Here is a 27,962-nt window from a genome sequence, read left to right as displayed (position 1 = left end):
TACTCCACTACATTAATTTGAAAACTTTAGTTACAAGTGACTTTTATTATTACAAAATACAAATCATACATTATACTTCAGCCCTATATTTCGGCCATTTGAAAATAGCAGATCTACAGGCTCACAATGTATTGCAATGCGACACATTGTGAGCTTGTAGATCTGCTATTTAATTTATTTTACTTTTGGTACTTGAAGTACATTTTGATAACAATACTTTTGTACTTTTACTCAAGTACATGTTGAATTTACTTGTAACGAGTACTTCTATAATGCAGTATTTATACTTTTACTAATATATTATTTTGAGTACCGGTACTTTTTCCACCACTGGAAAAAGCCCGCCCGCAATATCGGAAATTAGGAGTTGGACAATATTGGGATATCGGTAAAAAAGTCAATATGGGACATCCCTAATTAGAAGGTACAAGGAGCAAAAAGAAGAGCCCAGTTGCACGTGCTTGTATCCCGCACCGTTAAATCAAGACTCCCCGAGGCAATGAACAAAGAACAAGTCAGAGATTGCTCAACTCTAGATTTACTGTGCTCCACCGCTGGTGCTTTGATTATTAACAAAGCTTAGGCGTGACACTTGGTTGAAAAAGAGCCAGCTAATTTTAGATTGAAGTTCAGCGCCTCTTACTCACAGGTCTGGAGAGAGCAGCTCTGGAGCGTTGTTGACCACCAACAGGGTGACGTCCAACAGACTGGACATGGCTGCCTCTCTCACCCTGCGGACAGACAGACAGAGACATGAGTGAGTTGCATCCTGGGGGTCTGCAGACTGAGGGCTCATACATAGTCTGGATTTTCAACATGACGTCACGAGCCGCGGTGAAGAGCAAACCACCGCCACCGCTCCAGCCCTTCTCTCTGTTTTTACTCACCACCGCTCAACGTTATTTCAGCTTATGGTCAGCTCACCACCGGAGCGGTGGTCACCTCACCACCGAAAATCCAGACTATGAATAGGCCTTTAGACACAATCCATCATCATCCTGGTGTGTCTGCAGACTCTGCAGACTGAGACCCAGTCCATCATCAACATGCATCCATTCCATACCATAGGTCAGTGGTTCCCAAACATTAGCCTGTGACCCAAATAGAGAAGTGTGATGTCTCCCCGGGACCCAAACTAGTGAAAATAGCAGATCTACAAGCTCATAACGTTGCGAGCTTGTTACAGATCAGCTAGTTTCACTACTTCGTAATTTATGGACTTTGATTTCTTCATGAAATTACTGAAAACAATCATTGAATTAAAATGTTTTTTTCTTTTTAGAATAATTAGATAATTCAAAACAACATTTAGGAAACTAAAAATAAAGGGACCCATAAAAATGTGTCCACGACCCGCAAACCCACTGTTTGGGAAACAGTGCTATAGGTTATACATTAATAATATACAGTAAGCAGCAACGTCCCTGAGTTTAATATACACCCCTAACTTCGCCATCATCCCCCCGACACTGTCACTCTAGTCTAAATACAGCGATTTGGATAACGCAGGGATTCAAATAGTCAAATATGCTGTGTGGTGGCTGCGGGGCACAATTTGTTTGTGTGAAATGCTAATCAGGGCACTCGTTCAAAACTGTTGAGCAACGCTCACTCCCAACCGAACAGGTGGAAACAGGTGCATGTGCTGCACGATCAATGGAACAGTGCTTTATTGGCTTGGTGGAAGAACATGTTTTAAGGTGAACGGCAACAGAGAGCGCCTAGGGGGACATGTGTGGTATGTGCCCTCACAGCATGATGTGTATGGATCCAACCTGGGAAGCAAACGTCTGACTTATACTTTGTCCAACGACGGGTGTCGCACAGCAAAGAAATAGCAGAAGCAACACGCTGTCAGCTTGTAGATGTGCTATTTTTGAGCGGTGCCTAACCGTTCCAATGACTGGCCCTGTGTGTATGTATGTATGTACTGTATGTCTGTCTGTCTGTCTGTCTGTCTGTCTGTCTGGAGTGTTGTTGAGCAGCAGCTCAGTTCACACGGGTGTGATGTTTGGCATAAGAGAGAGAGAGAAAAGAAGGGAGAGCCTGACGGACTGTGTAGACAAACAGGAGGTGAAGAAGTGATTATTAAAGACAGGAGGGAAAAGCAGCCCATCCCAAAATGGAGAGACAAGTGACAAGCCAGGTGACATTCCTATGAGCAGGTAAGCATGGCCCCGGGGCAGGTGTGATGTCCCCAACTCCCCATGGCCCTGTAGGGTGGAGGGATGGACACACACACACACACACACACACACACAGGATTCTTTCTGGCGGGACATTCCGTTTCCTCAAAGCATTACGACAAATGATAGTGAGTGATTTGTTTATTGGTGTGTGTGTGTGTGTGTGTGTGTGTGTGTGTGTGTGTGTGTGTGTACAGGTATGTGTGTGTGTGTGTGTGTGTGTGTGTGTGTGTGTGTGTGTGTGTGTGTATTGACGACGGTCAGAGGTGTCTCACCAGGCCCCCACATCCCCTCTGCTGTCTATGGTGTAGTCGTCAATGCCGCCGAGCAGGGCTCTGTACACGCCTGCTACATTCTCCACACAGACTGCAGAGTCTGAGGACCCATTAGCCTGCACACCTGCTGTCAAGCACACTCTGAGAGAGAGAGAGAGACAGACAGACAGACAGACAGACAGACAGACAGACAGACAGACAGACAGACAGACAGACAGACAGACAGACAGACAGACAGACATTAAGGGAGACTATGGCTAATATTCCATAAAATCTCAACCTGTCCATATGTCCATTATAACATCATATAAAACAATATTTTGGGAATACACAGTAGCAATCATGTTAATAAGCCAAGCCTCCCGAAAGAACACGGAAAAGGTGCGCAAGAAGACATAACAATGTCTGATGGCATGCGCATGCTGGCAAAATGAGGATTTCTACTTAAAGAAGCGTGGACAAAGAGAGTGACGGAAAGTGTGGTGGACAGACGTGTCATTCAGGTCCTGCAGGTATGGGCAGGTGGCTGTTTATTTTAGCCTTACGAGCAGCACCTGAATTGAGCGCATAAGCCACCAGACACACAAGATGTGGGTGGGCAGAGGCATGGGAACTGCAGAGGACTGTGTGGGATATATTTACGTGTGAGACAGGCCAAAAGTGGACAACATAGCTGCAAATTCAGAACCACTTAACCCATTCAGGCATGACGTCGGAATTTAAAAACTGCACAAAATTAGCCAAAAATAGCATATCTGTTACAAGCTCACGACATGTTGCAATGCAACGCGCAGTGAGCTTGTAGATCTTGTACTGTAGAAAGTTTTATCCAAAGCGCTTTACATAGATTGTGCATTACATTCACCCATTCACACACAGATTCATACACCGATGGCAGAGGAAACCATGCAAGGCTTTAACCTGCACATCAGGAGCAATTAGAGGCTCAGAACACTTCAACACTAACTCTGGGGGAGCCCGGTATCGAACTGGGAACCTCACTGTTTTACCATCCGGCCTTTCTACTGGATAATCTACCCCTGAGCGACTGCCGCCCCATCGTGTGGCTAACTAAAGTGGCATTCTAGGTTTTAATGCATATTTGGATTATCGCGTTAATATCATTATTCAAAATATTTTTTTGCCACAATTATTGTGACATTTTCATCCCTACTAGAGACACACGCAAAATGTGGCACTCACTGAGCCATGGCTCTGATGGCATCTCTCCTGGCCTCTGTGAAGCTCACTTCCTTCTGGCTAGCTTTACACGCCTGTTGAAGGCCCTCCAGGATCTAAAAAACAAACATGAACACACACACACACACACACACACACACACACACACACACACACACACACACACACACACACACACACCTATCTTATACCTATATACTGTGCAATGAAGACGGGTATACTTGACTTGAAGAAACAACAGTAAACACACCTGCTGCAGTTTGCCAACGATCATGAACCTTGGCAAACAGCCCAGAGCCAGGGCCGAGCCGCAACGAGTCAGCACCACTGGACTCCGCAGCCCTTCAACGTACTGGGACACCAGGACATCTGCACGCGCGCACACACACACACACACACACACACACACACACACACACACACACACAAGCTATGTAACTACATCCTCAGTGTTTATACATTTAGTATATAAATGTAATATGGTCTTCCGTATTCCTACTCACCCTGCATTTTAGGGTCAGCTAGGCCCGTCTCTGTCTGGTAGTACTGGACACACAGAGCGGCCAGGGCCGACACCGCTGCATCCTAACAGAGACAGGAAGACAAACCCTTTAAACCCATTTAGACCCGAGGCCCATTCTACAAATGTCAGTTTCAGTTTAAAAAAATTCAGTTTTCTGAAAATGTATGTTTACAATGATCAGTGGTTCTCAAACTTGTCAAGGACATGCATCTTGCACCCATTTTCACGATTTATTTTAATAGCATAGCAAGTATAAAATAATGGTTAAAGTGATTCAAATCTAAAATGACAGATGATTTCCCTGTTGTAATGGGGTTAACAGAAACATCACAGTGGACATGCAGGGATGATGGGGTTAACAGAAACATCACAGTGGACATGCAGGGATGATGGGGTTAACAGAAACATCACAGTGGACATGCAGGGATGGGGTTAACAGAAACATCACAGTGGACATGCAGGGATGGGGTTAACAGAAACATCACAGTGGACATGCAATGATGGGGTTAACAGAAACATCACAGCGGACATGCAGGGATGGGGTTAACAGAAACATCACAGTGGACATGCAGGGATGATGGGGTTAACAGAAACATCACAGTGGACATGCAGGGATGGGGTTAACAGAAACATCACAGTGGACATGCAGGGATGATGGGGTTAACAGAAACATCACAGTGGACATGCAGGGATGGGGTTAACAGAAACATCACAGTGGACATGCAGGGATGGGGTTAACAGAAACATCACAGTGGACATGCAGGGATGATGGGGTTAACAGAAACATCACAGTGGACATGCAGGGATGGGGTTATTATCATACCGTGATGGCATCCCTGGATCCACTGGACACCAGGTGAAGGCTCTTCAGGGTGTCGTCAATCAGCCACTGCCAGTCGGCTGAAAGCCACAGTCGCAAGTATTACACGCCTACCCAGCAACCATCACATGGCAATGCGTTGTGAGCAATATAAAATAGTTTTAAGAGTTTTAAACTGTTCCTCATTTTGCGGGGGAAAGCAAAGCCCAGGAACCCAGTTTGTGGAACCAGTGCCACAAACACTCCTAATTAAACGGGAAAGTAATAATAACTAATAACTTACTGATGATAGGGTCATCTTTGAAAGGCATTTGGGAGAGGGACATCTTTTCTATGAGAGTAAGCACTGTTGAGAGAAACAAGAGTCTATAGTTACCCTATGTATTATTAAAGGCCAGTGCTGACATAACATCTTCATTCTTTTCCCAATTAACAGTGTCTAATGTTTGATTTGAAGATATACATACCTGCTGGCCTCATCAGCTCACCATACAATCCCCTACAGCAGAGAAACAACGTTATTATGAAGCCAATCAGTAGTCAAACGTCTCTATTGTGTATATAGATTATTTAACGCAGAAGAAGATTGAAAAAATACCGCTATGCATTTGGATTACCTGTATTGCTTGCGGTCAAAAATCTGGCGGGGGAGGAAAAGACAAACGTTGTCAGAGATGATGAAGACTTTCAACATGAAAATCTCCTGTCTTCTGAAAATACAGTATGTTTTCTCAAAGGACACCGACCTTCTGGTGAATGCTCTTTAAGCCGTCCACACATTCTGAAGAGATGTACTCCACCACGGATCTACAGATCAAGACCACGTTCTATTAGTTACGGTTTGGGGTCAGTGGTTCTCAACCTTTCAGACTGTGACCCCCCAAAATAATTATATTTGAACTGGGGAGGGGACCCCCCCAAAAACAATCTTATTAAAACAGGGGACCCCCCAAAATAATCATATTCGAACAGGGGAGGGGACCCCCCAAAATAATCATATTTGAACCGAGGACCCTCCACCCTGATAAGCTTGGAATTGTAGGAGTTGAGGCGTTACATTTAGCTTGACTCAACTGCAGTGTCACTTCCCTGTTAGTATAGGACTATACAATTATTTTTTCTTTCATGCTACCACAATACTTTGCATGTGGTGGTTATGTATACCCTGAAATCTCGAATAAACAGACAACTGTGAAGAAAAACAAAAACCATTTGCTTGACTCGGTTCCACAGATAAATATTGTGGAAAATAGCAGACCTACATGCCTTTTTTTCTTTCAAGGTATTAAAAAGGTCCATAAATTGTCACTTCACCGTCATCTGGCAACCCCCCAAAAATCATGTGGGGACCCACAGGTTGAGAACCACTGGTGTAAAATCTACACACCCAAGGCTATAGCTCTGCAGTTTAACGACGTGCTGAGAGGTTACCTGTTGTTGTGTGTGCCCAGCTTGTGCAGAGCGTGGGTGATCTCAGCACATGCCAGGATAGCTCCATGACGACTATGGAGGTCAATACCCATCGCCACCGGCAACAACTGGGGCAGAACTGAAACAGACATACCTCAAATAATTACAGGTCTTAAAGTCCATTGGTAAAATGTGTTCTTTCTTTTCCTTAGGCATTCTCTTATTGCCTGGGGAACAGGTACAGTGACATTGTTTACCTGTCGCTGCCATATAATCGGGCGCTTGAGGCGTCAGGTTGTGGAGAGCTTTGGTCGCAAGCTCCCTGATCACCCTGAAAACCAAAACAATGTTACGCATTCTTAATCACCAATGCTGTGACAATACTTAATTTTATTATTATTTTTGTCAGGACAGGGATATAAAATGAGTCCTTACGCGTCCCAATGGTTGATCTTCATGGCTACCAGGTGTTCTATCATTGGCTTGGTGTACTCTGGGAAACTAGCTACGTAGACACTGTCGGGCCAAAGACATCTTTAGTTACACACCTTTTCACACTTACAAAAAAACATATTTTTAAGACTCAAAAATTATTTCCAATTGCAGCACTAGCTGACAGGAGATGAACATCAGCTGTTCCCTAATGTGTAAAAAACTAAGCTGCTAACATTCACAGCGAACAGGTGACAAAAATGTAAGTGGCAAGTCTCATGCTCCTTCTCTTTTAATGATGTATCTGAAAGTAGTTAGGGTCAGCATTATTAAAAAGAATGTGGTTAAGATGTATGATATGTCTTGGTTTGAGTTTGTTTGTATAGCTCTATGACCACTCATGCCCTGGGGCTAGCATCTTTCTCCATTTTTTAGCTCAGAAATGTTTGTTCAGATGGCTGCGGAGGTGACAATTCTGAAGAAGGGTGTGGCTCTGTTTCGTTGCATGGTGACATTCACTGCACACAGTTCATATCTTAAATGGCAAACTTACACGCTGACAGGCATATATGTCTTGAGTACAAAAGAAGGCTGTAGGGTTGGATTGGGGAGTTAGATCAACTACAAATGATTTCCGAGCACGGCGTTAATGGTTGATGCTTCACTGACCACATTTTGAACAGTTTAATGGTTGACGTTTCATAAAAGAAATGGATTTGTTCACACCTTTCAACAATTTAGAGCTCTTCACAGGTCCCAAAAAAACGTCCCGAACCCCAAATGAATTTGTGAAATTTGATCTGATTCCGACCCGTTCCAAAAACATTTTGAAACACACCCGGATGGACCTGTGACAATTATTTTGGTCCGATTCCGACCCATTCCGAGATTTCTTTCAAACTAGAGCGGTGGCCGTTGGGGGGTGATCAGGTGTGATCAATTGGCTAATAAAGGGCCAGGTCGCGCATCATTGTGGTGGTGTGGAACACGTGTGTGTAATGTTTGTTTACGGTGCGTGCAGTCCATCTTCCATCTTCCCACTGACTCTGATGCTTCTTCATCTTCAACTGTGTGTGCATTGTTCTTGATTTGTGGCAAGACAACTTTGTGTATTTATTACATTTTCTGTGACAGTTCCACATGGAACATCACAGTATTCTTGTGTAACAGAGCGTCTCTGCTGTGATAGTGTCTACGACATTATTGCGTGTGGGAGAGAGATTGAGAGTGAGAAATGTGACTGATTTGTAGACAGTGATAACAATAAATTACTGTTTTTTTTTTAAATCGGTCAGGATGTCCAGAGGGAATTAAAATGTTCGGTCTTGACTCTTGAACATAAAAAAGTTAAAAAACAAACAAAAAGGTAAAAACCGGCAACTAACGTGACCTCTGGGTTGTAGATATGCTTTAACTTTTTGACCTAAATATGTGTCTATATGCCCAAAATGGTGAGACTATACCAAATGAAGGCTGTGAGGGAAAGGCGTCCAGACGGACGCGTCTCTTACCTAATGGTCAGGTAGCAGTTGTTAAGGTTTCCAACAGCATAGTAATCTGCAGCGGTTAAAATGTCAATACCATGAGGAAACGTGCCCTGTGGGAGGAGAAGACGTTGAACCAAACAGACCAGTGTGCAGAGTGTGAGAATAGCCCTAATCACTGGTGGCGAGCAGAGGATGACATGATGGGGAAATGAGTGATTCAGTGCAACTTAAGATAAAGCTCAGATCAAAGGATTTACAGAGGTTTACATGCGTGGCTCCACTAATGTCTGCTAGATTTAACTGTTTGTTACAGTGCCCTGTAGCCAATTGCAGGTGGATTGGCCCACTTTGAAGGCCGTTATTTTGCTCGCAAGACTTTCACCACCGATAAAACAAGTTCCAACAAGATCTGGATGTTTCATAGCCTGAAATCACAGTAATTCTGTGAGTTGTTAAAAAAAAAAACGTTGTCACTGTGGTCACAAACCTGTCTTCCGACATTCTCCTGGAAAGCAGCCTGGCGGGACAGAAACAGACGAATAAAGTCAGGTTCTGTCATATCTCTTAGCTGTACAGTGCAGATTTTGGAAGTCAACGATAACACACGTAGGCACTTACCGATGCGGCTCGCCTGCAGTTGACATTTCGATCAAACACGGCTGTGATGAGCAGAGCACTGCAGAAAGAAAACACAGACCAGAACACAATGGAATATATACTGTCCATAATTGGTGTGGTAAACGTCTGTCTAGCATTGCCCCCCGAGTATTAAATGCCACTACTTAAACCCACTACTCGAGTAGCTGCAACTGTAGTTTTGTAGTTTTATACGTTTAGATCAGTGGTTCTCAACCTGTGGTCAAACATTGGCCAAATTGTCAAATGATATACTGTAAGAAAGAGCTGATCTACAAGCTCACAGCGCCTCACTTGTAGAGGGGGGGGGGGGGGGGGGTCACGGACTCACGGCATGAAAAGGTTGAAAACCACTGGTCTTGATCTGCTATTTTTGGTGAACGTTCCCCCCAGAACAGGGATGTTGGGGTTTGGGTTCTGGTTAAGTTCACGTCTCAGTCTGTGATTCATAGTACACTCGACTGTGACTGACTATGACAGTTAATGTGTAGCTGACACAGTACACACTAAGCATATATAATCTGCTCATATCTCAGGACTAAATCATTGTCTTGGAACTGGCCTTGTGTGCCATGTGCACGTTCCCAGAACAGCATGTCAAGTTGGTCGACTGCCAGTAATAAGCTGACACAGGCACTTGATGATTAAGTATGAATCCACCGGCGGCACTGAAAGTGGGCAGTTGATTATGCCACGGCCCAAAAGCCTTACTTAATGTATTGCTTCTCAGTCTTTCATAGAGCGATCATGGGTCTGTGAACGTTAGTTGTTGAAGAAACACCCAGCAAATGATTTAAATATAGTATGAGACAAACTGCTGCAAGATGTTTGCAATCAGCTCTGTTCCCTGGAGTGCCTCGTCTGCAAATATTAAAACCTAGGCCTGGAGGTGGACACAGGAGCATTTCTTAGTGTCTGAGGCCTGGAGGTGTGGAAATAAATAAAATAGACTTGATTCTACTGTGGACAACGCCCTGAGGACATCCTGAACCCAGCGTGGGGATGCTACAGCAAATAACAAGTAGAACGTGCGTCAGAATGTGTCACAAAGGTCTGTCACAAAAGTTGCACTTTATTTGAAATGCCACATTACAAATGGTGGTGTGGATGTCATCACGCTGTGATGGATACGCAGCAGGACTCAGCTTGTCTTGAGCTTCACTGGCAAACGGCGACCGAAACCTACAGCAACAGGCGAAACCTGGCAGTGCTGTAGGCAAGGGAATGGGAGGGTGCATTTGGGACGGCTGATGATAATGATAATGGGAGTGGGAGCTGGGGGGTGGGGGGGTTCAAACTGACACTGCAGAGCTGGTCTGCACAGTCAGAGGCCGCAGGTCCACACATGCAGATGGGGGGGAAAGGTAGCATGGAGGTTTACCGTTGCTTTTGACAGTGCACGGTACTTGTGATGTTACCCCTATTTTGTAGCCGCTCTACTCTTTGACTGTCGCTTTTTGAACTGATTTTAAGATCTCACCGATTACATTGAAGGCTTGGCTGCTACATCCTAGCTGCTAAACACTGTCTAAGGCCCTGGACGTTTCTGTCCAGGCCCCTATCGGACGTTCAGAACACCCTGCCTGTGAAAAGCATAGGCAGACAGAATCGCTAGACTAGTATCTTTCATATTGTATTATTTTAAAATATTTTAAGTAGACATCTACAGCAGGGTTTTTCAAACTGGGTGACGCAGAATACTTTGATAATATTTGAAATTTACCAATATCAATAACAAATTATATGTCACGTATAAAATTATTTGATCAGTTTAAATGTCAAATACAAAGTTAATTTCGAACTTTTGTTGCATTTATTGCCATGCATCAGCCATACAATTAAAGGCTTTTTAATTTTGCCACAAGAGTGCCTTGGTGCTTCCATTTTTGCAATTCAATTTTGGGACCCATTTGTACCAAAGAGCACCTTGTTGGGAATTTTTACTTTGCCAACTAGATGAGCTCCTTTCTCTCATTCTTCTACAAAGTAATTTTCAAACTTGTGTTCTAACCGAAATGAATGTTCCAAGACATACTGTATCTTGAAGTGAAACAATTACTCATTGATGTACCCCCTCCCCCCGAAGTAATGCGCCATTACCTAATACCTGTCAGCAGATATCAGAACCTATAGACCAGTGGTTCCCAAAGTGGGGTCCGGGGACCCCCAGGGGTACCTGAGGGAGTTCCAGGGGGGACCCATCTATTTTGTTCATGTTCATAAAGTGCTAAAGTGTTTAAAGCAGTGGTTCCCAAACTTTTTCATGTCAAGGACCCCCAAATTGACACTACTTAGCCCGTGGACCCCCATTTGAAAAGATATGCCAGGGACCCCCATAAGAGAAGACGTACACATTTAGACGTCTACATTTAGACGTCTACATTTAGACGTCTGTATACATTTAGACGTCTACATTTAGACGTATACATTTAGACGTATACATTTATAGCAATGTTTTAATTACATTGGGTGACTTTCAGTTGCACCATTACCACTTAAACTCAATTCAATCCTTTCCACTTTATTTATAAAGCACATTTAAAACAACATCGAACCAAAGTGCTGTACACTCAGTACCACTTATATACTTTGTTGACTGGGCCTGGTCTATAGAGCGTTGCAGTCAGAAAACAATTTCCAATTAATTTTTCCCATAGACGTTTCATAAAGGATTTATTTAAAGACCTGTAAGCCTCGGTGACAACGCATGACAACAAATTTGTTGGGCCGAACAAATAATTAGAAAGAAGAAAAAAAGGGCAGGGTAATGAATTGGAAATCGTCTTCCGGGGCGCTCGTCATCATGAAAGGGGGCTGCAAAGAAGTTTGAGGATATGGCAAAGAAGTTTGAGGATAAGGGCACTGATGAAAATAGGGCCCCAAATCTCTTTGACGAAATTAGCGGATCTCCAAGCTCACAATGCATCACAAACCGAAATCTCAGTTTCTATATACCGGTATATTGCCAATTCATGCTTATTATGACATGCCTAGAAAAAGGATGCTAAGTTTATGAAAGTTAGTGAATTTCATTCGGACCTTAAAATTCGAATACATTTATTTATTACAAAACTGCTGATACAACTTATTTCTACCGTGATCAGCTATCCTATAGAGCCTGTTACTTGACGGGGTTTTGAGAAGAAGAAATGGATCCAACAGCTGTAGGGCAGATAGGCATGTTCTGCTTTTAACTAGCCCATTTAGGCCTGACGTTGAAATTAAAAAGAAAATCTTCTAAATCATGAAAATTATCTGAAAGATTTGAGGCACATTTTAACGATTTTTCAAAAATAGCAGACCTACAAGCTCATAGCTTGAGAGCTTGTAGATTATAACATAATGTTTAAAACACCAAAAGGGGTTCCCGTCCAAAATGGGCTAGGCAGTAGGCCTATGATTTCATTTGAAGAAGGGATAGGCCAGGGACTAATAAGAAGCAAAAGTCACTGGTGTCTAAAAACCATGTTGACAGGAACGAGGCAGAAGAGACAACAGTGAAATCAGCTGAGACAATGGGTATTTTTGAAAATGCCAGGTTTAAAGTGGTTAAACCATAGACTAGCACTCTCAGAACCCTTGCTTTCAACGGTATAGGTACTAATAAATCATGTCTGCTGCTAACATGGGTAAAGCAAGGACATGTAGCGCTGAACAGAAAAACTGGTTTTCAGGCTGTACATGTACATAACTGCTTTATACATCAAGCTCTACAGCTTGTATGCAAATCACTGAGAGGACATATTAATGACCCATCTAGTCTAGAGATAAAGTATTGTTAAGTTGCTTGATTCAATATTTAGATGTTTGAAATTGATTATTTATCAGACACTCCCCCTTCCTATACAAAGCCATTTGTAACATCAAACTCCATGTTAGATTCACTGAAAACACACGTCCCAGGTTCTTTTCAATTACTTTTTTCATTTATTTTATTAAACTTTTTTCCTAAAAAAGGACAATATCAGTCACCAGAACAAATAATGAGTGTCTGATTTCATGTCTGATAAAAAGAATACCCAATACCTAAATGTTGAAACAAGCAACTTAAAAACTGTCTGGGGCTGGGTGCACAAAGACTAAAGTAGACCCAAAAGTGTTTTAAAGTGAAATACGAGTGAGCTTCTGGTGGTGCACAATTGCAAGCGGTTAATAACATTTGTCAACAAAGAGGTATTCAGTCCACGACTGAAAATGTTTTCACTGTGCAGCAAGCTTCCATTGAAGACATGCTGGCTTCTATGGAATCCAAATGACAGAAATAAGTTGTGGCGACTGCAAACTTCAATCCACATAGCGAGTAAAGGTGGTTGCACACTGGGCGCGTTTTTCGGAAAACCGATGGAGACACGCAGCTAAAAATAAAAAAAACGCGCTCTGTATGCAGGGACCTTTACAGTGACTTTACCTGGCAATCTGGTTGACAAAGGGGATGAGCTCTGGAGGTTCATAGGCCCTGGCGAAGGCCCAGCACACATAGCAGGCGGCGTCGCGCACATTGGAGCCAACACTACACGCACCCCTCTTCTCATCGTAGGTCAGGGCCTTCAGTACGAGTGGAACGACTGAAAACAAGAACAAGAAGAAAGGGATGAGCAGTTTAGTCTCAAGATACAGGAACACTAGAGAGAGACAAATGGGAAGCCATAATTATGTCATCCGATATGATAGCATCCATTTGATTATGGTGGTGTATATTGTTATCACAAGAACTTAACCCATTTAGGCCTAAGGCCGATTCTAAAAACGCCTCTAAATGTTTCTGAAAAACTTCAAATATTTATATAGTAGCATCAAAAATGTAACATTTTTTAATACTGTACATACTGTACAGAACCCAAATATGGGTTCCCGGCCTGAGGGGGTAAGATACCAATAGGGGTTCCCGCCCAGAATGGGTTAAGGAATGACCAAAGTTCTTTGTGGTACTGACAAAATAAGTGAAAAGAAAGCAGGAATTGAATATCATTGGCAAAAACAAGTACTGGTACCAAGTTTGCTCTGTACAGCTTTTTCCCCACCATCTACTCCAAATCTCTTATCTCTTCAGCAAAAATAGCAAATCTACAAGCTCACAGCGTGTCGCACTTGTAGATCGTCTATTTTTGGCTTGAATAATGGTTGAATATTGCGATGATATCATTAATAACAATTATTTTGGTCACAATAATTATGAGAATTTATGACATGATCTTTTCATATAATTTCATCCATATTTAATGTGTGTATAACATTACATAAACAGAGGGTTTATGTTATTTTCACACAGCAATGTGCTCGTTCAACAACAACACATTCAACAGGGGGAAACAAGGGAGGGAAAGATTGTTTGAATGTTTGTTCAAAAGTGACACGATATTTGTTTTCAATCAACAGCTTATTTCCAGTAAAAAGCAAAAAGGAAATTACACCAGCCCCCCGATTTCCACACAGTAATATCAGGTATTATTTATGTCCAAATGAAATGAAACCAAAATTGACCCTTAAGGGTGCACTTGGTTACATTTGTACACTCTCCCGAGTTAAATGAACACTGCATTTTACAATGCATGTGGGCATTTGAGAGATGGAACATGAAAGCAAGGGAGTGGGGGGGTGGGGGGGGGAGCTCTTTGCCCATCATGTAAATCGTGGCTTGGGGCTTGACTAATATCAGGTGCATCGATGTTGCCTGAGGGCTCTGCTGGTTGGGCTGAGGCCCCGCCTCCCAGAGAGCCAACACCTCACAGAGAGAAAGTCAACTCACCACACCACTAAACGTCACCCCGGTGGAGCGAGCACACACTCAGGACCCGTAGTGCACATCGTACAGAGCGTTCTATCTAAGACACCGCCGCTGAGCCTGGTGAGGCGTGAGGAGGAGATCGTTCGTTGTTCGCCGATCGCTCGAGACTTTCACACACACAAGAGCAGGTAAGATTTATTGTGCATTCATATTTAAACGGCCCTTACTCTCTATCCATCGTTAAGAGGAAGTGTAATTCATTTGAATTTCCGAGAGCAATCTCAGAAACAAGAGACTGGTTGGTTATTAGTTATTTTTGGTCTTGTGTCAAAGCTGTGGCCTGGCTGTCACTGGTTCATGAGGTATTGTTTTACAGGTGTAGGCTGGGATCAAGCCATGCACCTGTCACCTGTGTGGGTTGAAATTATCTGCTTGCTGTGCTGTGGATACAGACAGACGCTTAAGCAGTGCTGCTGAGTGCACTTGTTGAGATTCAAGAAAATATTTAGCCAACTTGCCATGGTACCATCTCATTTTGTTTATACCACATATATACCTATCATTCAAAATAAAAAGTCTAAGCTGATGTAATACTTTTACAGTAAGCACTAAGAAGACATTAAAGTCTAAAGCTTAAAGGCTTCCCCAAATTAATTTATTTTCTTAAGAAGGGTGTGGTCCTGCATGCTACTACTATACACCTGGACAGAAACTTGAGTGGCAACTTCTTGCGACAGCGCTATCACAAGCAGGTTCCTCCAGACAGCAACCCAACAACGCCTAACTCACAGCCTCAGGTTAGACGCTTCATTTGAAAGACGAACCCGAGGGGTTTCGCATGCCAACAGCATGTTAAACAGCATTTCATTAAAAAAAAAAGACTGGCATCTGTTGTCACTCATCGCTGGTCATTGCAACATGTATTGCTTCCCTGGAAAGAGGGCCTGCGCCACACTCTCTCCAACATGGGTGAGCTCATCAGGTGATGAATGGCAGCTGAGTGCATCCCGCAGGTGTAGTCATGGGAAGCAGGTGGCTGCTGGTTCCCACGCTGAGAGCGCAGAGTTTAGTAGAGTACGGAGAGGGAGCGAGTTTCTACATGCCCTGCAGGGTGCCTTCTCTACCAGCTTCTGCCAATCTCAAGTTTATCTCGCTGTAATCCATATTAAATTAGTATCGATGAGTGGAATATGATGACAGACAGTCTCGACCAACCGAAGAGAGCTGGCAAGCGGAGATGCTGGTATAATGTAGGTTGTCTGTCACAAATGAACCTCGACACACAACACTAGGACAAAAGGCCCATGCAAACATGTAGTGCTTTGCATAGAGTAGCATATCAATTTTCTAATTTGTATATTTCTCTATGTTTGCTGCCCAACACAGGTTGAAGTAACAGTTGGTAGAATAGGTTAGCCTGAGGGTGCAGTGTTTTATACAGCTAGGGATTTTTTTTTCTGCCTGAGCAACTGAGGACACACATGGAAAAAGGAAACTGCCTATACAAGTCACTCTCCATCAGAACCAGTCCAGCAACTCTATTAGGCCAAATCTACTGAGTGAGACAGAGGAGTTAAGCACTCACAATGGGTTGCTCTCTTAGTCATAATCCAGCTGATATTCTCCCAGCACCTGAAAAGAGCTGGGGAAAAAAATGCCAATACACCTCATCCAATGTTTTATTTGCCATTTCCTTTGTGTCTTTACAGTGAAAGTGTGCAAGGGGCGAGATGGACACCATTCAGGAACGCAAGCCCAAAAGGCCCCACTATATTCCCCGACCACCAGGCAAACCCTACAAGTACCAGTGCTTCCAGTGTCCCTTCACCTGTAATGAGAAGTCCCATCTTTTCAACCACATGAAATACAACTTGTGTAAAAACTCCATCTCCCTGGTGTCACAAAAGGGAGGGCAAGCAGTTAGGCCGGCCAAGCCATCATCAAAGACTGTCCCTTCACCGGTCGCAGCAAAGGGCAGCCCAGCATTTCAGAACGTTAGTCCTGACAAAGCGGGAGGTGTGGGGGAGAGCGAAACCGACGAAGAGAAGCATGGGGATGAGACAGAGGATGTAGACGTCGGTTGCGACAGCCCTGTCAGGAAGGACGGGCAGAGTGTGACAAAACCAAGTCCAGAGAGGGAGAAAGGGGAATCAAAAGAAACCAAGTCGCTGCCACGCCCATCCGCCTTCTCACCTGTCACACCCAACCGAGAGGGCTCTGAGGTGCTCCCGTCACCTCCACAGCCATCCAACGATCCACCAGCCATTGTTCCACCACTATTCAACAACCCCACCTTCCCATGGGGGCCACTGTCACCATCCATGCCACTAAAACCTTTCCCCACTCCCATGGTTCCAGAGTACTCTCCGTTTCTCCTGCCAGAGCGCGGCCTCCACCCTCTCTATGCACCGTACTACCTCCCAGGAAACCACCATGTGAACGGACTGACCCCTCCTTCCTTCCGCCCAGAGCTTCTAGAGCTCCAGAGGCCAGTAGTGCCACAGCCCATCGGCCAAGCTCACAACTCCCTTTTCCCCCAGTATCCATACAGATACTGTCCCTCCCTGCACCCCGGGCCCCCTCTGCATTATGGCCTGTATCGACCACCTGAGCTCTCCCTGCCGATGCCAGGATCCAGGTACCTTACTTTTGATTTGTATGGCCCGGCACTCAGCACAAAAGAATATGACTTGTATACGCACCTGCGTCCGCCGCACAATGACCCCCATAGCAGACCTACTGAGCAGGAGAGCAACAAGGTGCAGACAGGAGACAAAGCCACTAGGCAGAGTCCTATGGCGGGTTGTTCAGCTTCAGGGTCTCCTGACAGACCGAGCCAGTCAAACATCATTCAGAGGGACACGGACGCTAGTCTGCACTACACCACCCTGGGTGAAACGCAATCCATCGCCCAACCAGGAAACAAAGCTACAGTCAGGGAAAGCCCAGCAGACTTAAGCAGAGAGGACTCTGCACAAGGCCTGCTGCAGTTAAGAAATGTAGACAGAGGGTGAGTACATTACCTTATTGATTACTGATGAATGTTGATAATTAACAACTTAAATGAGTTATGACGGTACAGCAAATTGACAGTAGCTGTCCATCCTCATTTCCACTTTCTCAGGTCAACAGAGAACAGCAGCAAAGCTTCTAGTTCTGCTCGAGAAGAACGCCACGAGTCTTCGTCGGAGCGAGACGATGGAGAGACCACAGAAGAATTAGCTCCGCTCAACCTCTCTACAAGGGACCAGGAGAAGGAAATGAGTTCATCCGACACAGGGAAACATACAGAGGTGGAACTGCCTATGAACCTCAGCCTCAGGGACCATCACAGCAACACAGAGCACCACTCTACCCACAGCCCACCCGGAGGTCTTCAACAAAGGCTACACAGCCAGTCAGACGAGGAGCCATGTGACCACCAGAGACAGACCGCAGCCCTGGCGCTGTGCCAGCTGGCCAGAGCCAGCTCTGTCAGTAGCCCCTGCAGCCTCAGCACAGTAGACAGTACTTCAGGCAACTCCACGGAGGCCGAGAGCCCAGCAGGTTATCCCTGTGCTCCAAGTTTGTACCACAAAGAGAGAGCCAAGGCTGGGCAAAGCACTAAAGCGAGGGGGGTGAAAAGAGAAATCAGTGGCCAGGCTTTGCCCAACTGCCAGAAACCACCAGCTAAGAAAGCTAAGGAGAAAGACTCAGGCCGGGTCCTACGGAGGAGGCCTCGCTGTTCCTGAACAATATTGACAGGAACAAAAACTCTGAACTCTTTGAATGATTGGTTATGTGGACTCGACTAACTTTAACCCTCGCTAGTGTAAGCCTCAATGTACAAATATGAACTTATGAGACAACAATGATCAAATGTTTTTTAAGCACTGAACAAGTTCACTACTCTGTGGTACAGTCATGACAAGGTGACTCACAAGACAAAATCCTAAATGCACTGACTGTATGCAAATTCTCAACTCTTGTTTGGTTAGATAAGGTTATGTAAATATTGGAATAAAATAATGTACATGATTTATTTGATAATGTATACCTATATGTATATCTATGGGGTTGTGGTGACATGTAAACATCCCCACCCGTACGGAACTGAAGAAAAACATAAAGAAAACACTCGTCTTATGATGGCTACTTCACTGTAAATGATGTAAATGTTGACACCTACCATCTCTGAGTCTGGAGGGCAGCAGCAGGCCTCTTCTACCCAGCTCTGCCAGTGCCAGGCAACCACCATGCCAAGCATTGTCCGTTTCCTGGAAGCTGAGAACATACAGCATATGACGATATATGACGATGTCTGAACCTTTTTTTTACTTCTTTAAAAGAAAAAAATATATATATATATATATATAATTATGTTTTCTGCCTTTATTGATAGTTTAAAGTGAAGATTGACAGGAAAGAGGGAGAGAGAGAGGGGAGAGACACGCAGCAAAGGTCGTCATGAACGGGACTCGAACACGTGACACGCTGTATGGCCAGAGCCTATATGTGGCATGCGCCTGGACCACTAGGCCAGCAGGCGCCCCCAGTTTTTCTTGTTTCTATGTTTTGCAATCAGATTTACAAAACAAACTAAAACAAACTAAGCCAAATTGGATTGGTATAAACCATGTCCAAGTTTGTGACACACTAAACAATTGTGTGCGAGGAGTAAATTGTGATTTAACCCAATTAGAACTGCTATTTACAAAAGATTTTTAAACATTTGAAAACTTACAATGGGACATTTTGCATAATGAGTACTTTTACTTGTGTTACTTTAGGTAAATTTTGATGTCAATACTTTTTTACTTTTACTCAAGTAAATGTTGAATTCCACACTTTTACTTGTACTCTTCTACATTGCAGTATTGATACTTTTACTTAAGTAAAACATTTGAGACATTACTTTTCCCACCACTGGAAAGAGAAGAGATAATTTTCCCCGTCATGTTTTACGTATTTAATATTTATCCCATTTTGGGTGGGAACCCCTTTTGGTATTAGCATCATGTCACGCTTTAGCTATTGAAAAATAGCAGATCTACAAGCTCATAGCGCGCCACTGCTCATAGCGCGCCTACGAGCTTGTAGGTCTGCTATTTTTGAAAAATCGAAGAGCGACTGACATAGAAGACATTTTTCAAATCTGATCTCAGGTCAGAATGAAAACTGTCAGGATGTAGAAGACATTTTTAGAATCTGATCTCAGGTCAGAATGGGTTATACTATTTACCTGAAGCAGTCCAGCACTGACCCAACCACCTCATCTGCCAGCTCCTTGGGAAGCCGGCCCGTTACCCTGCCAACGCTGGGGACCAGAAGACACACAGAGACCACACATGTAGTCTTACAAAACTGCTGTTGTTGAAAAATCGGAACAACTCGACTCTCAAAGCATGTTCCACCGTGACATGATGTCATGATGATACCAAACGTTTCGAATTAAATGATCATTCATTCATTGTAATATTCTACAACTGAATGGTGTGTAGTGTGTGTACAGTGAACTGATGTTACCCCTTCGCTGCAGACCAGCGGACAATGGTTTCCTTGTCTTTCAGTCCAATCAGCAGTTGCTCTGTGAAAATAGCATGCACACAAAAATGTGAGTGTCACAGAGATGTTGATTGATTGGAAGTTGTATTAACAGTTTGTAGAGTAAGCACAGTTCAATACAAGGTCTGCTATAAGAGGACAAACCCAGAAAAGCGCTAAGACGTATTTACACTGAGGTCCTCCATTTTCAATTAATGGGAAATGGTGATGAAGCTGCATTATATGATGAAGCAAGCGGAGCAGATGCAGAGAGACTGACCAATGACGTTCTCCAATTCCTCCGGAATGTCATAGTCCTCATCCTGATCCCGCATCTCCACATCTGGAGTCACGGCTTCAACAGTCATAGTAGCTTGGGACACGGCCAGGTTGGCTGCAAGTGAGCGACTTCCTCTCTGGTACCTTAAAAGTCAAAGTCGTACGATTTGTCACACATGTTACCGCAGTGAAATTTGTTCTCCTCATCTGACCCATTTCTTGGAGCGGTGAACCACAGCCGTGGCGCGCTCGGGAATCATTTGATTAGTTGATTTGACCCCCCGAATCCAACCCATTGATGCTGAGTGTCAAGCAGGGAGGCATTGGGTCTCATTTTTAACAGTCTTTGGTATGACCCGGCCGGGGATCGAACCCCGGGCGGACACTCTAACAGCTATATATATATATATATATATATATAAAAAATCCGGTTCTCCAGAGCAGATCCGAGCGATTTGTAGTAACAGTGCCGTTTCAGACTGGTTTCTGTAGCTGCTGATCAGATTCAGAATGCATTGAGAGCGGCTTGATGAAAAGGACCAGGAAAATAGTGTTGCAGCTTATTTGACATTTTCACTACAAGACAGAGGTGTCTGTAATGAAGAAATCAAAGTCAAAATGTCACTTAGTACGTCACAGTACGTCAGTAATAAATCACTTGTCTACTTTCAGCATGCTGGAACATGCTACAACTAAACCTTTGTAACAGTTAAAAACTTCTACTCACTTCTTTTTTTCAGAGACCAAAAGAAAGAAACAGGACGTCTTCATTATAAACTGGGATTTCTTTAACTCGATTTTGTGGTTATTTGTGGATTTTATGTGGTCTCGATGTGACAGGACAAGCAAGGGATTCATCTTTATACGTTACTGAATGATCGGTATGAAAGTACTTTAATACTTTAACCCAATCAGCTGACGTGATCTAACATCAGTGTTTGTTGGGTAATCTCCCATGAAATAATGGACAGGAGTAAAACAACACGACTTCATATATGTATGCATTATTTCAACCAGTCCCAACCCCAAGACTGACCTCCACTTGGCCAGCCGTGGCTTGAGGAAGGTGAGGCCCAGTCTTTGGATCAGTTTAACCCCAAACTTTCTCAGCATGGCCTGGCTGCTCTCTGACAGACGCTTGCGTTCCAGACATTGTAGGACTGTAGGTGCTGCGGAACAAATACAACAATGTGTAGATAGATGACAGTGTTGTTTTTGCTAAGATTTTAGTCTACTAACTCTACAGTTGACTGATTTTACACTTGCTGAAAATAGCCGATCTACAAGCTCACAACGATGTGTTGTGAGCTTGTAGATCTGCTATTTTCAGCATGCAAGATTTTCAATAAATAACAAACAAATTGTCAGAGGTGTCAACAAATTGTCAACAAATTGTCAATAAATGTAGTCTTAGTTTTAGTCATCATAGCTTAGTTTCCATTTAGTTTTCGTCAGTGAAAAAAGGTAGTCGACGAACATTTTTCGTCTTAGTTTTAGTCGACAAAAACAACACTGATAGATGATAACAATAACATCATATCAACAACGGGTCCAAGCATGTACACACACAGAGGCTGCAACTGCAACAATTATCCTACCCAGGGTTACTCATGTCATGTAGTCACAAAAAATACACAATGTGAAAAAAAGTCTACATAAGTCTACATAAACACAAATATAGTCTATATACAGATGTACAAACTCGCAGGCCAATGATAACATCTAAAATGCCACAGATGCTTTCCCGGTTTTGATGGGTTAACATGTTCATTTCATTAAATGAATCAGGAATTCATACCGTTATATACAGAGAAATCTTAAATTAATACATTAATTTCATTTCATTCATCTTGGGAGTGAAATGGACTGATATTCCAATTCTCTTATACTATTATCATGTGTTTATTTGATTAAAAAAAAAAGGTCTGATGGATTATTTACCATACTGTAGGAAGTCGTCCCGTTTTCCATGTTTGAAAAGCTGAGCCTAGGGAAAACAAACAAAGACAGCAGATCATTTCCCCATACTGGAGGACAGTATGTACAACCCAAATACCCAAAATCCACACTGTGGGTGGTGAATAAACAAGCACTTTGTTGAAATTAAACATCACACTTCACGTTAGGCCACACTCACAGTCTATAGTAGACCAATGTTTTCTTGTGCCTTTCAATCATTTTTGAAACTCCTAAGAACAGAGTTTGCAAGTATAACCCCTGCAGGCTTGCTGTGTGAGCAAACAGAGCCAGTTTTGAACGCCCCAAGCACCAGTTTGACTTCACAGCCGTGACGCACAAACGGACGGTTACAAAACATGCATTGCCACTTTCAATGCCAATAATGTCTGCTGGCGATTGCTTCGGGGATGAATTAAATTAAAATAATTGATGCAGTAAGTGATTTAAAGTGGCTTTATCACTAGAATGATTTGCAGACTTTGCAAAGTCTTTATACAGCATTATTGTCTCTAGGAATAATGCTGTAGAAATACATAGAAATATGGGGGAAAAGGGGTAATCACCTGATGGATAATATATATTCGCTCGCCGAGAATAGCTGATCTACAAACTCACAAAGCATCAGGCATTGCGACCTAGTAAATCAGCCATTTCATACACAATTCATGTGGCAAACGCCCAAGTATAAATCAGGCCCAAGGAGCAGTTTAGCGTTGAAAAATAAGTCACCTGGTTTAAAATGCATGCAGCAGGTGCATCATACACCTGCCAAAACCACATTAGCTACCGTAATTACATACCAGGTAGTCATGTTAGTTCTTGTAAACTACCCTCTGCAAATTACAGAACACACAGAAACAACCAAAACCCACGTTTGCACACACACACCACACACACACACACAGCTGAGTGAGTGAGCTCAGGTGATTACCAGAGACTTGAGGGCACCATCCAGCACCATTATGCCAGCCACTGACTGGTCATTTGTCTGGGATATAGTGGTGAGACACCAGTCCAAGAAGTCTCCCAGGCGTTTCAGTTTGACATCTGGGCGTGTCATGAACCTGCACGGGCAAGCATTAATAATGACACATCAGTGTAAAGAAATGTCATACAATCCTGTGACATCATCAGGGGAGTCATCTTAAAGACACATGGTTGCCCTCCACTGGTTTGTAAATTAATTGCAACTTTTTCTGGTTTATAAGTACCAGTAATTATAAATGTATAGTATTAACCATTTAAACCCTATATGTGTTCCTCTGAAACGTTGGATGTGAATGAAGTGTTCGATTGTCAAAGACAATAACAATACCAGATGATTAGCTCCAGATTAGATCATACAAAGGCTATTTGATAAATGTTATACACATCAAAACTAATGACAAAAAGCAGCCTAGTACAGCATTGTTCCTCATGCATGGTCGCATTTTTTTGAAAGCCTAAAGGCTGAATTATACTTCTATGTTGAGACATCTCATGCAGAGTGATTTATAGTTCTGCGGCTGCTTGCATCTGTTAACCGTCATATCGCAAAACTAGAATGCAGTGTCATGCATTAATCCTGTAAAAACCTCTATATCATCATGTTTACATTCTCTCTCATACATTTAGTGATACAAAGCAGCACAGTGGAAGAGACAAGACAACAATAGCAGTGAGACTTTTGAACATGGTCTGTTAAAGCACTGAAAGAGGTGGGAATGTGCAGTGCTTGTTTGCTAAATGTGAATGATTGTAGATTATTTATGAATACATCACTTGCTTATTTAATAATGCATCACTTGCATCTGCTAGTCTAAATCCACAGAGATTAGCGACGGTCACGGGACCCAAGCTGACCAATCAGTTGACTCCCCACCGTGTTGTCGACCACGTCGTAGCCCCTACGTCGACAAAGTGGTGGACTAAAAGTAGTGTACCTATGCCAAAATTCAGCCTCAAAACGAATGTATACACAAACTGGGGCTCCTAAATGGGCGTGGTCCCTGCACTTTTTCATTGGAATTAAGAGACTCACACAGGTTTCCTAAACCCATGCGACACGATACACATTATGTATACAGGAAATGGAGGATGGTTGTCTTTGCTTCCTATTGTATTGTCTTTGGCTATGTCACGCAAGTGGACACTTCCTGAAATGGTTGTGGTCTGGAAATGGAACAGACTCGATGTCACCCACTTTCTAATAAATAAACAAATGTCTGACAGGAGCGGACATCATGAATTGGAAAAGCCTTGAAGATGGCAACAGGGATTCCCCCAAAGGACAAGAGACACTGTTGTGTGATGGAGCATAAATTCAGCCTCAAGTTCTTTACGATCAGTTCCAGTGTGTACTTACTTTGATACCAATACAGATGCAGCATCTCTGGATTTATCACTGACGGTTAGATAGGACTGTAAACCAACAAAATGCATGTTAATCCACCATCATAATTGTACAATAGGGCTTGGCAATACAGTATATTGGTATTACACTGACATCGTTATCATGAGACTAGATATCGTGTTCGATTTTGGACATACGGTAATGTAGTAATAATACATTATACAAAACAATATTTTCAAGTTTTTTCCAAAATGGCAAAAATATTTTTGCAATATTATCAGGTATTTGGTTGAAATGTAATTTTGTCCACATCAGCCAGCCCTTTTATACAATCATCATATCACTGCAGGTCATTACATGTGGTGGCTCTGGGCAACATCTAATTGTGATCTTCTCCAAAATACTCCTGTCAAGGTGCAGGCCTTCAAATCGACTAAAACAGGCAACATAACGAAAGTCCAAATAACTTTGGTTGAAACTAAATAAGTTCTTTGCATCTAGCGTTTCACTTTGAGAACTTAATGTTCAGAATAAGAATCAGAATAAGCTTTATCGTCACATCACAGATTTAGTAGTAAACGTGGGTGAATTATTTTTATGATCCATTAGTTAACAGTTAACAGCACACCCATTCAACATTATTATGAATATGAATTGCTGACAAATCACACACAATGTTTGCATTGTGGTCATCTGATGTGATTTCGACTAGTTAGAACATCTTGGAGGTACAAATGATGTTACTCTGCAGCCAATCACATATTATTGTTAAACATTAAGAATCCAAAATTAATTTCCAACCAAGACATATGCTGCCTGCACTGAGCTACGATAAGGGCTCAACAGATTCATTATGATGATGTGTTAAGTGAATGTGGAATAAATTATTAATTGATAAGACACGGTAAATGCAGTCATTAGCAGACATGCTCTTTAGAAAAACAAACAATGAAAGTATTCCCAAGACACAGCCGCAGACAACACACCACAGGCATTAAAGCTATATCCAAACCCTATACTTCATTGATCGGCTATACTTGGCTCCCTCTTTTTTGCCCTCTACACCAAATCGAATTGCCGAAAATAGCTGACTTACAAGCTCATAACATGTCCCACTGTGACGCGTTGTGAGCTTGGAGATCTGCACATTTTTGCCCAATGTTTCCTATCATTTGATTGATTGAATACTATATTAGTCAGAAATGTAAACAGCATGTGGTACAGTCAGAGATTAAGGCTAAAAGGATAACACAAAAAAGTCCTGGGGATCTACAAGCTCATAGCGCGGAACAGAGTGACGCGCTACGAGCTTGTAGATCTGCTATTTTTGAAACATCCTGAAAATGTGGCGCAAATCTTTGAATATTTATTCTTTCCCAGCGAAAGATTTTAACTTTTGATTGATTGATTGAAATATGTATTAACTGTTTGGAAAATTACAGTACATTTTAAGCACAACTCAATACAAAGACTGTTAACTGTGAGTGGACGACCAAATACAGCATTACACTTGTTTACAAGAGGGTCCACCTTGTTCAATTCATCAAAACATTTAGAGACGTACAAATAGACACATATCTATATAGCCAAAGAACAGAACAGGAATTCATCATAAAGGAGGTAAAAAGGGAAAAGAAACATATAGTGAGGGGAAAAAGGGGTGGGTGGGGGGGGGGGGTTTACTGGGGCCAGTTTAGAATTGCAGCCGTCCATAGGTAACCTTTGAGAGCAGTTTTGAAGGAATCAAGGGATTCACATGTCTTAATGACTGGTGGTAGGTCGTTTCACATTTTGGTGGCATAGGAGCGAAAATATTTAAGTCCCTTGTTTGTGCCGAATCTGGGTTGCACATGATTTGTTGCACTCCCTCTGGTGTTGTGGGCGTGGACTTTGTTAACATTAAGGAAGTATTTAGACAGGTACATGGGTATCTTGGTTGGTGAGGTGAGGTGGGTTCAGGGGGTGAGGCCAAGTAGGAGCCTGACCAGCTTGTTTTGGGAAGTCTGGAGCCTTGTTTTAAGGGCCTTTGAGGTGCCGTGGTACCAAGAGGTGCATGCATAGTCGAAGAAATCTTGTACAAGGGCTCCTGTTAGTATTCAAGGTGTTTTTGTTGACCAGCGAGGAGATCCTTTAAAGGAATCTTGTTCTTTGGTAGACTTTTTTGATTTCATTGGTAATCATTTTATCACCTCTCAAATCTTTGCTTCTGGGGGGTACCTGGAACAACATATTTTGAAATGGAGGTCTATGGCCAAATAGCCTACATATAATTCTATAGGGGTTCTTGAGCATAGTTTGAGCAGCACTGCTATAGAACCATACTAGATTATCTATAGGATAGGATTTAAGAAGACATTTGTAGAATCGGATCCTCAGGTCTTAATGGGTTAAAGAAAACAACATATAATTGTGAGGTTACCTTGACAAGAGAAAGGATGCGATCCATGGTGGGCTCTCTGGTCTGGCCAGCCTCTGAGTCGAGGTAGCCGTCCAGACGGGAAAGGTCAAAGGGTATGAGACAGGTCATAGAGAGCCACAGCAGCAGCATGTAGCGGGTTTCCCAGATCTGGGAAGAACCGGCAGGGGTGAGAGATACAAATACATCATTGCAAAATCCTGAGTCAAAGTAAGTGTATGTTTGAGTGTTTGAGTATGCAGTAAAATCATATCATGGTGAGACCACATGTCCACAAGGGGTCCACCAGAAACTTCTTCAAGAGTCAACAATTGAGCAGTTGAGACGAATAACAGTCTAAGTCATCATTTATTCTGACCCCTCCCCGAAAAGGCCTAGCTGTCCTGAACCCATATCCATCATTTATACATTATGGATAATTAGTGTGGATTTAACTGCTCATTTACAATTTAGGCAATTTGCACTTAATCCAGAGCGATTTACAGTAAGCAAGAACAAAACAAGGTAATAAATCAAATACATAAAAATCAAGTAATCAAGAATCATTAATGAAACGATGCATTGCGTAATGCGTATACACTATAGAGTGCTATGTCTATGCAAAAAGTTAGCTCCTGCATGGGGCAGAACTCAGCTGGAAAGAAGAGCAGCTCAGTGGGTTCAATCAACATCACCAAGGGCCCAAACTCACCCATGCCACCCCTTGTTTGCCCATACACAAGGTGTTATAAAACTATTCATGCCTCCATACATCCAGAC

The 27,962-nt window shown here is 42.8% G+C and overlaps 2 protein-coding genes across 4 annotated transcripts in view; one reads left to right on the top strand and one right to left on the bottom strand.

Moving 5' to 3' along the window:
• The window catches only part of tbcd (tubulin folding cofactor D), a 46,488-nt gene that overhangs the window by 13,796 nt on the left and 4,730 nt on the right, over positions 1-27,962 (bottom strand). For all 3 annotated transcript variants that reach the window (XM_080776114.1, XM_080776112.1, XM_080776113.1), the window contains 26 exons: positions 27,207-27,353; positions 24,800-24,855; positions 23,387-23,519; positions 22,438-22,483; positions 21,533-21,665; positions 20,498-20,640; positions 20,200-20,260; positions 19,916-19,990; positions 18,863-18,957; positions 13,378-13,534; positions 8,952-9,009; positions 8,821-8,850; positions 8,358-8,443; positions 6,850-6,930; positions 6,672-6,745; positions 6,436-6,553; positions 5,751-5,811; positions 5,622-5,644; positions 5,472-5,503; positions 5,288-5,350; positions 5,008-5,084; positions 4,165-4,246; positions 3,912-4,030; positions 3,665-3,756; positions 2,462-2,602; positions 648-731 (listed from right to left, as the gene is read on the bottom strand). In XM_080776114.1, the coding sequence (XP_080632240.1) occupies positions 648-731; positions 2,462-2,602; positions 3,665-3,756; positions 3,912-4,030; positions 4,165-4,246; positions 5,008-5,084; positions 5,288-5,350; positions 5,472-5,503; positions 5,622-5,644; positions 5,751-5,811; positions 6,436-6,553; positions 6,672-6,745; positions 6,850-6,930; positions 8,358-8,443; positions 8,821-8,850; positions 8,952-9,009; positions 13,378-13,534; positions 18,863-18,957; positions 19,916-19,990; positions 20,200-20,260; positions 20,498-20,640; positions 21,533-21,665; positions 22,438-22,483; positions 23,387-23,519; positions 24,800-24,855; positions 27,207-27,353 (2,267 nt within the window). The remainder of the gene's footprint in view (positions 1-647; positions 732-2,461; positions 2,603-3,664; positions 3,757-3,911; positions 4,031-4,164; positions 4,247-5,007; positions 5,085-5,287; positions 5,351-5,471; positions 5,504-5,621; positions 5,645-5,750; positions 5,812-6,435; positions 6,554-6,671; positions 6,746-6,849; positions 6,931-8,357; positions 8,444-8,820; positions 8,851-8,951; positions 9,010-13,377; positions 13,535-18,862; positions 18,958-19,915; positions 19,991-20,199; positions 20,261-20,497; positions 20,641-21,532; positions 21,666-22,437; positions 22,484-23,386; positions 23,520-24,799; positions 24,856-27,206; positions 27,354-27,962) is intronic.
• Positions 14,733-18,839, top strand: znf750 (zinc finger protein 750). Its single transcript, XM_080776115.1, has 3 exons — positions 14,733-14,882; positions 16,404-17,704; positions 17,819-18,839. The coding sequence occupies exons 2-3, from the start codon at positions 16,425-16,427 to the stop codon at positions 18,423-18,425; spliced, it is 1,887 nt and encodes a 628-aa protein (XP_080632241.1). The 5' UTR covers positions 14,733-14,882; positions 16,404-16,424; the 3' UTR covers positions 18,426-18,839.

This window comes from Protomyctophum bolini (genome assembly GCF_963924005.1).
Source record: "Protomyctophum bolini genome assembly, chromosome: 11".
In the NCBI taxonomy this organism is placed as follows: domain Eukaryota; kingdom Metazoa; phylum Chordata; class Actinopteri; order Myctophiformes; family Myctophidae; genus Protomyctophum; species Protomyctophum bolini.
Note: the sequence above shows the minus strand (reverse complement) of the source record. Positions and strands in the feature narration are given on the sequence as shown.

Coding starts and splice junctions, on each gene's coding strand:
- znf750 (XM_080776115.1), top strand. CDS start 16,425: ATGGACACCATTCAGGAACGCAAGCCCAAAAGGCCCCACTATATTCCC. Junction 17,705..17,818: donor TTAAGAAATGTAGACAGAGG/GTGAGTACATTA, acceptor CCACTTTCTCAG/GTCAACAGAGAACAGCAGCA.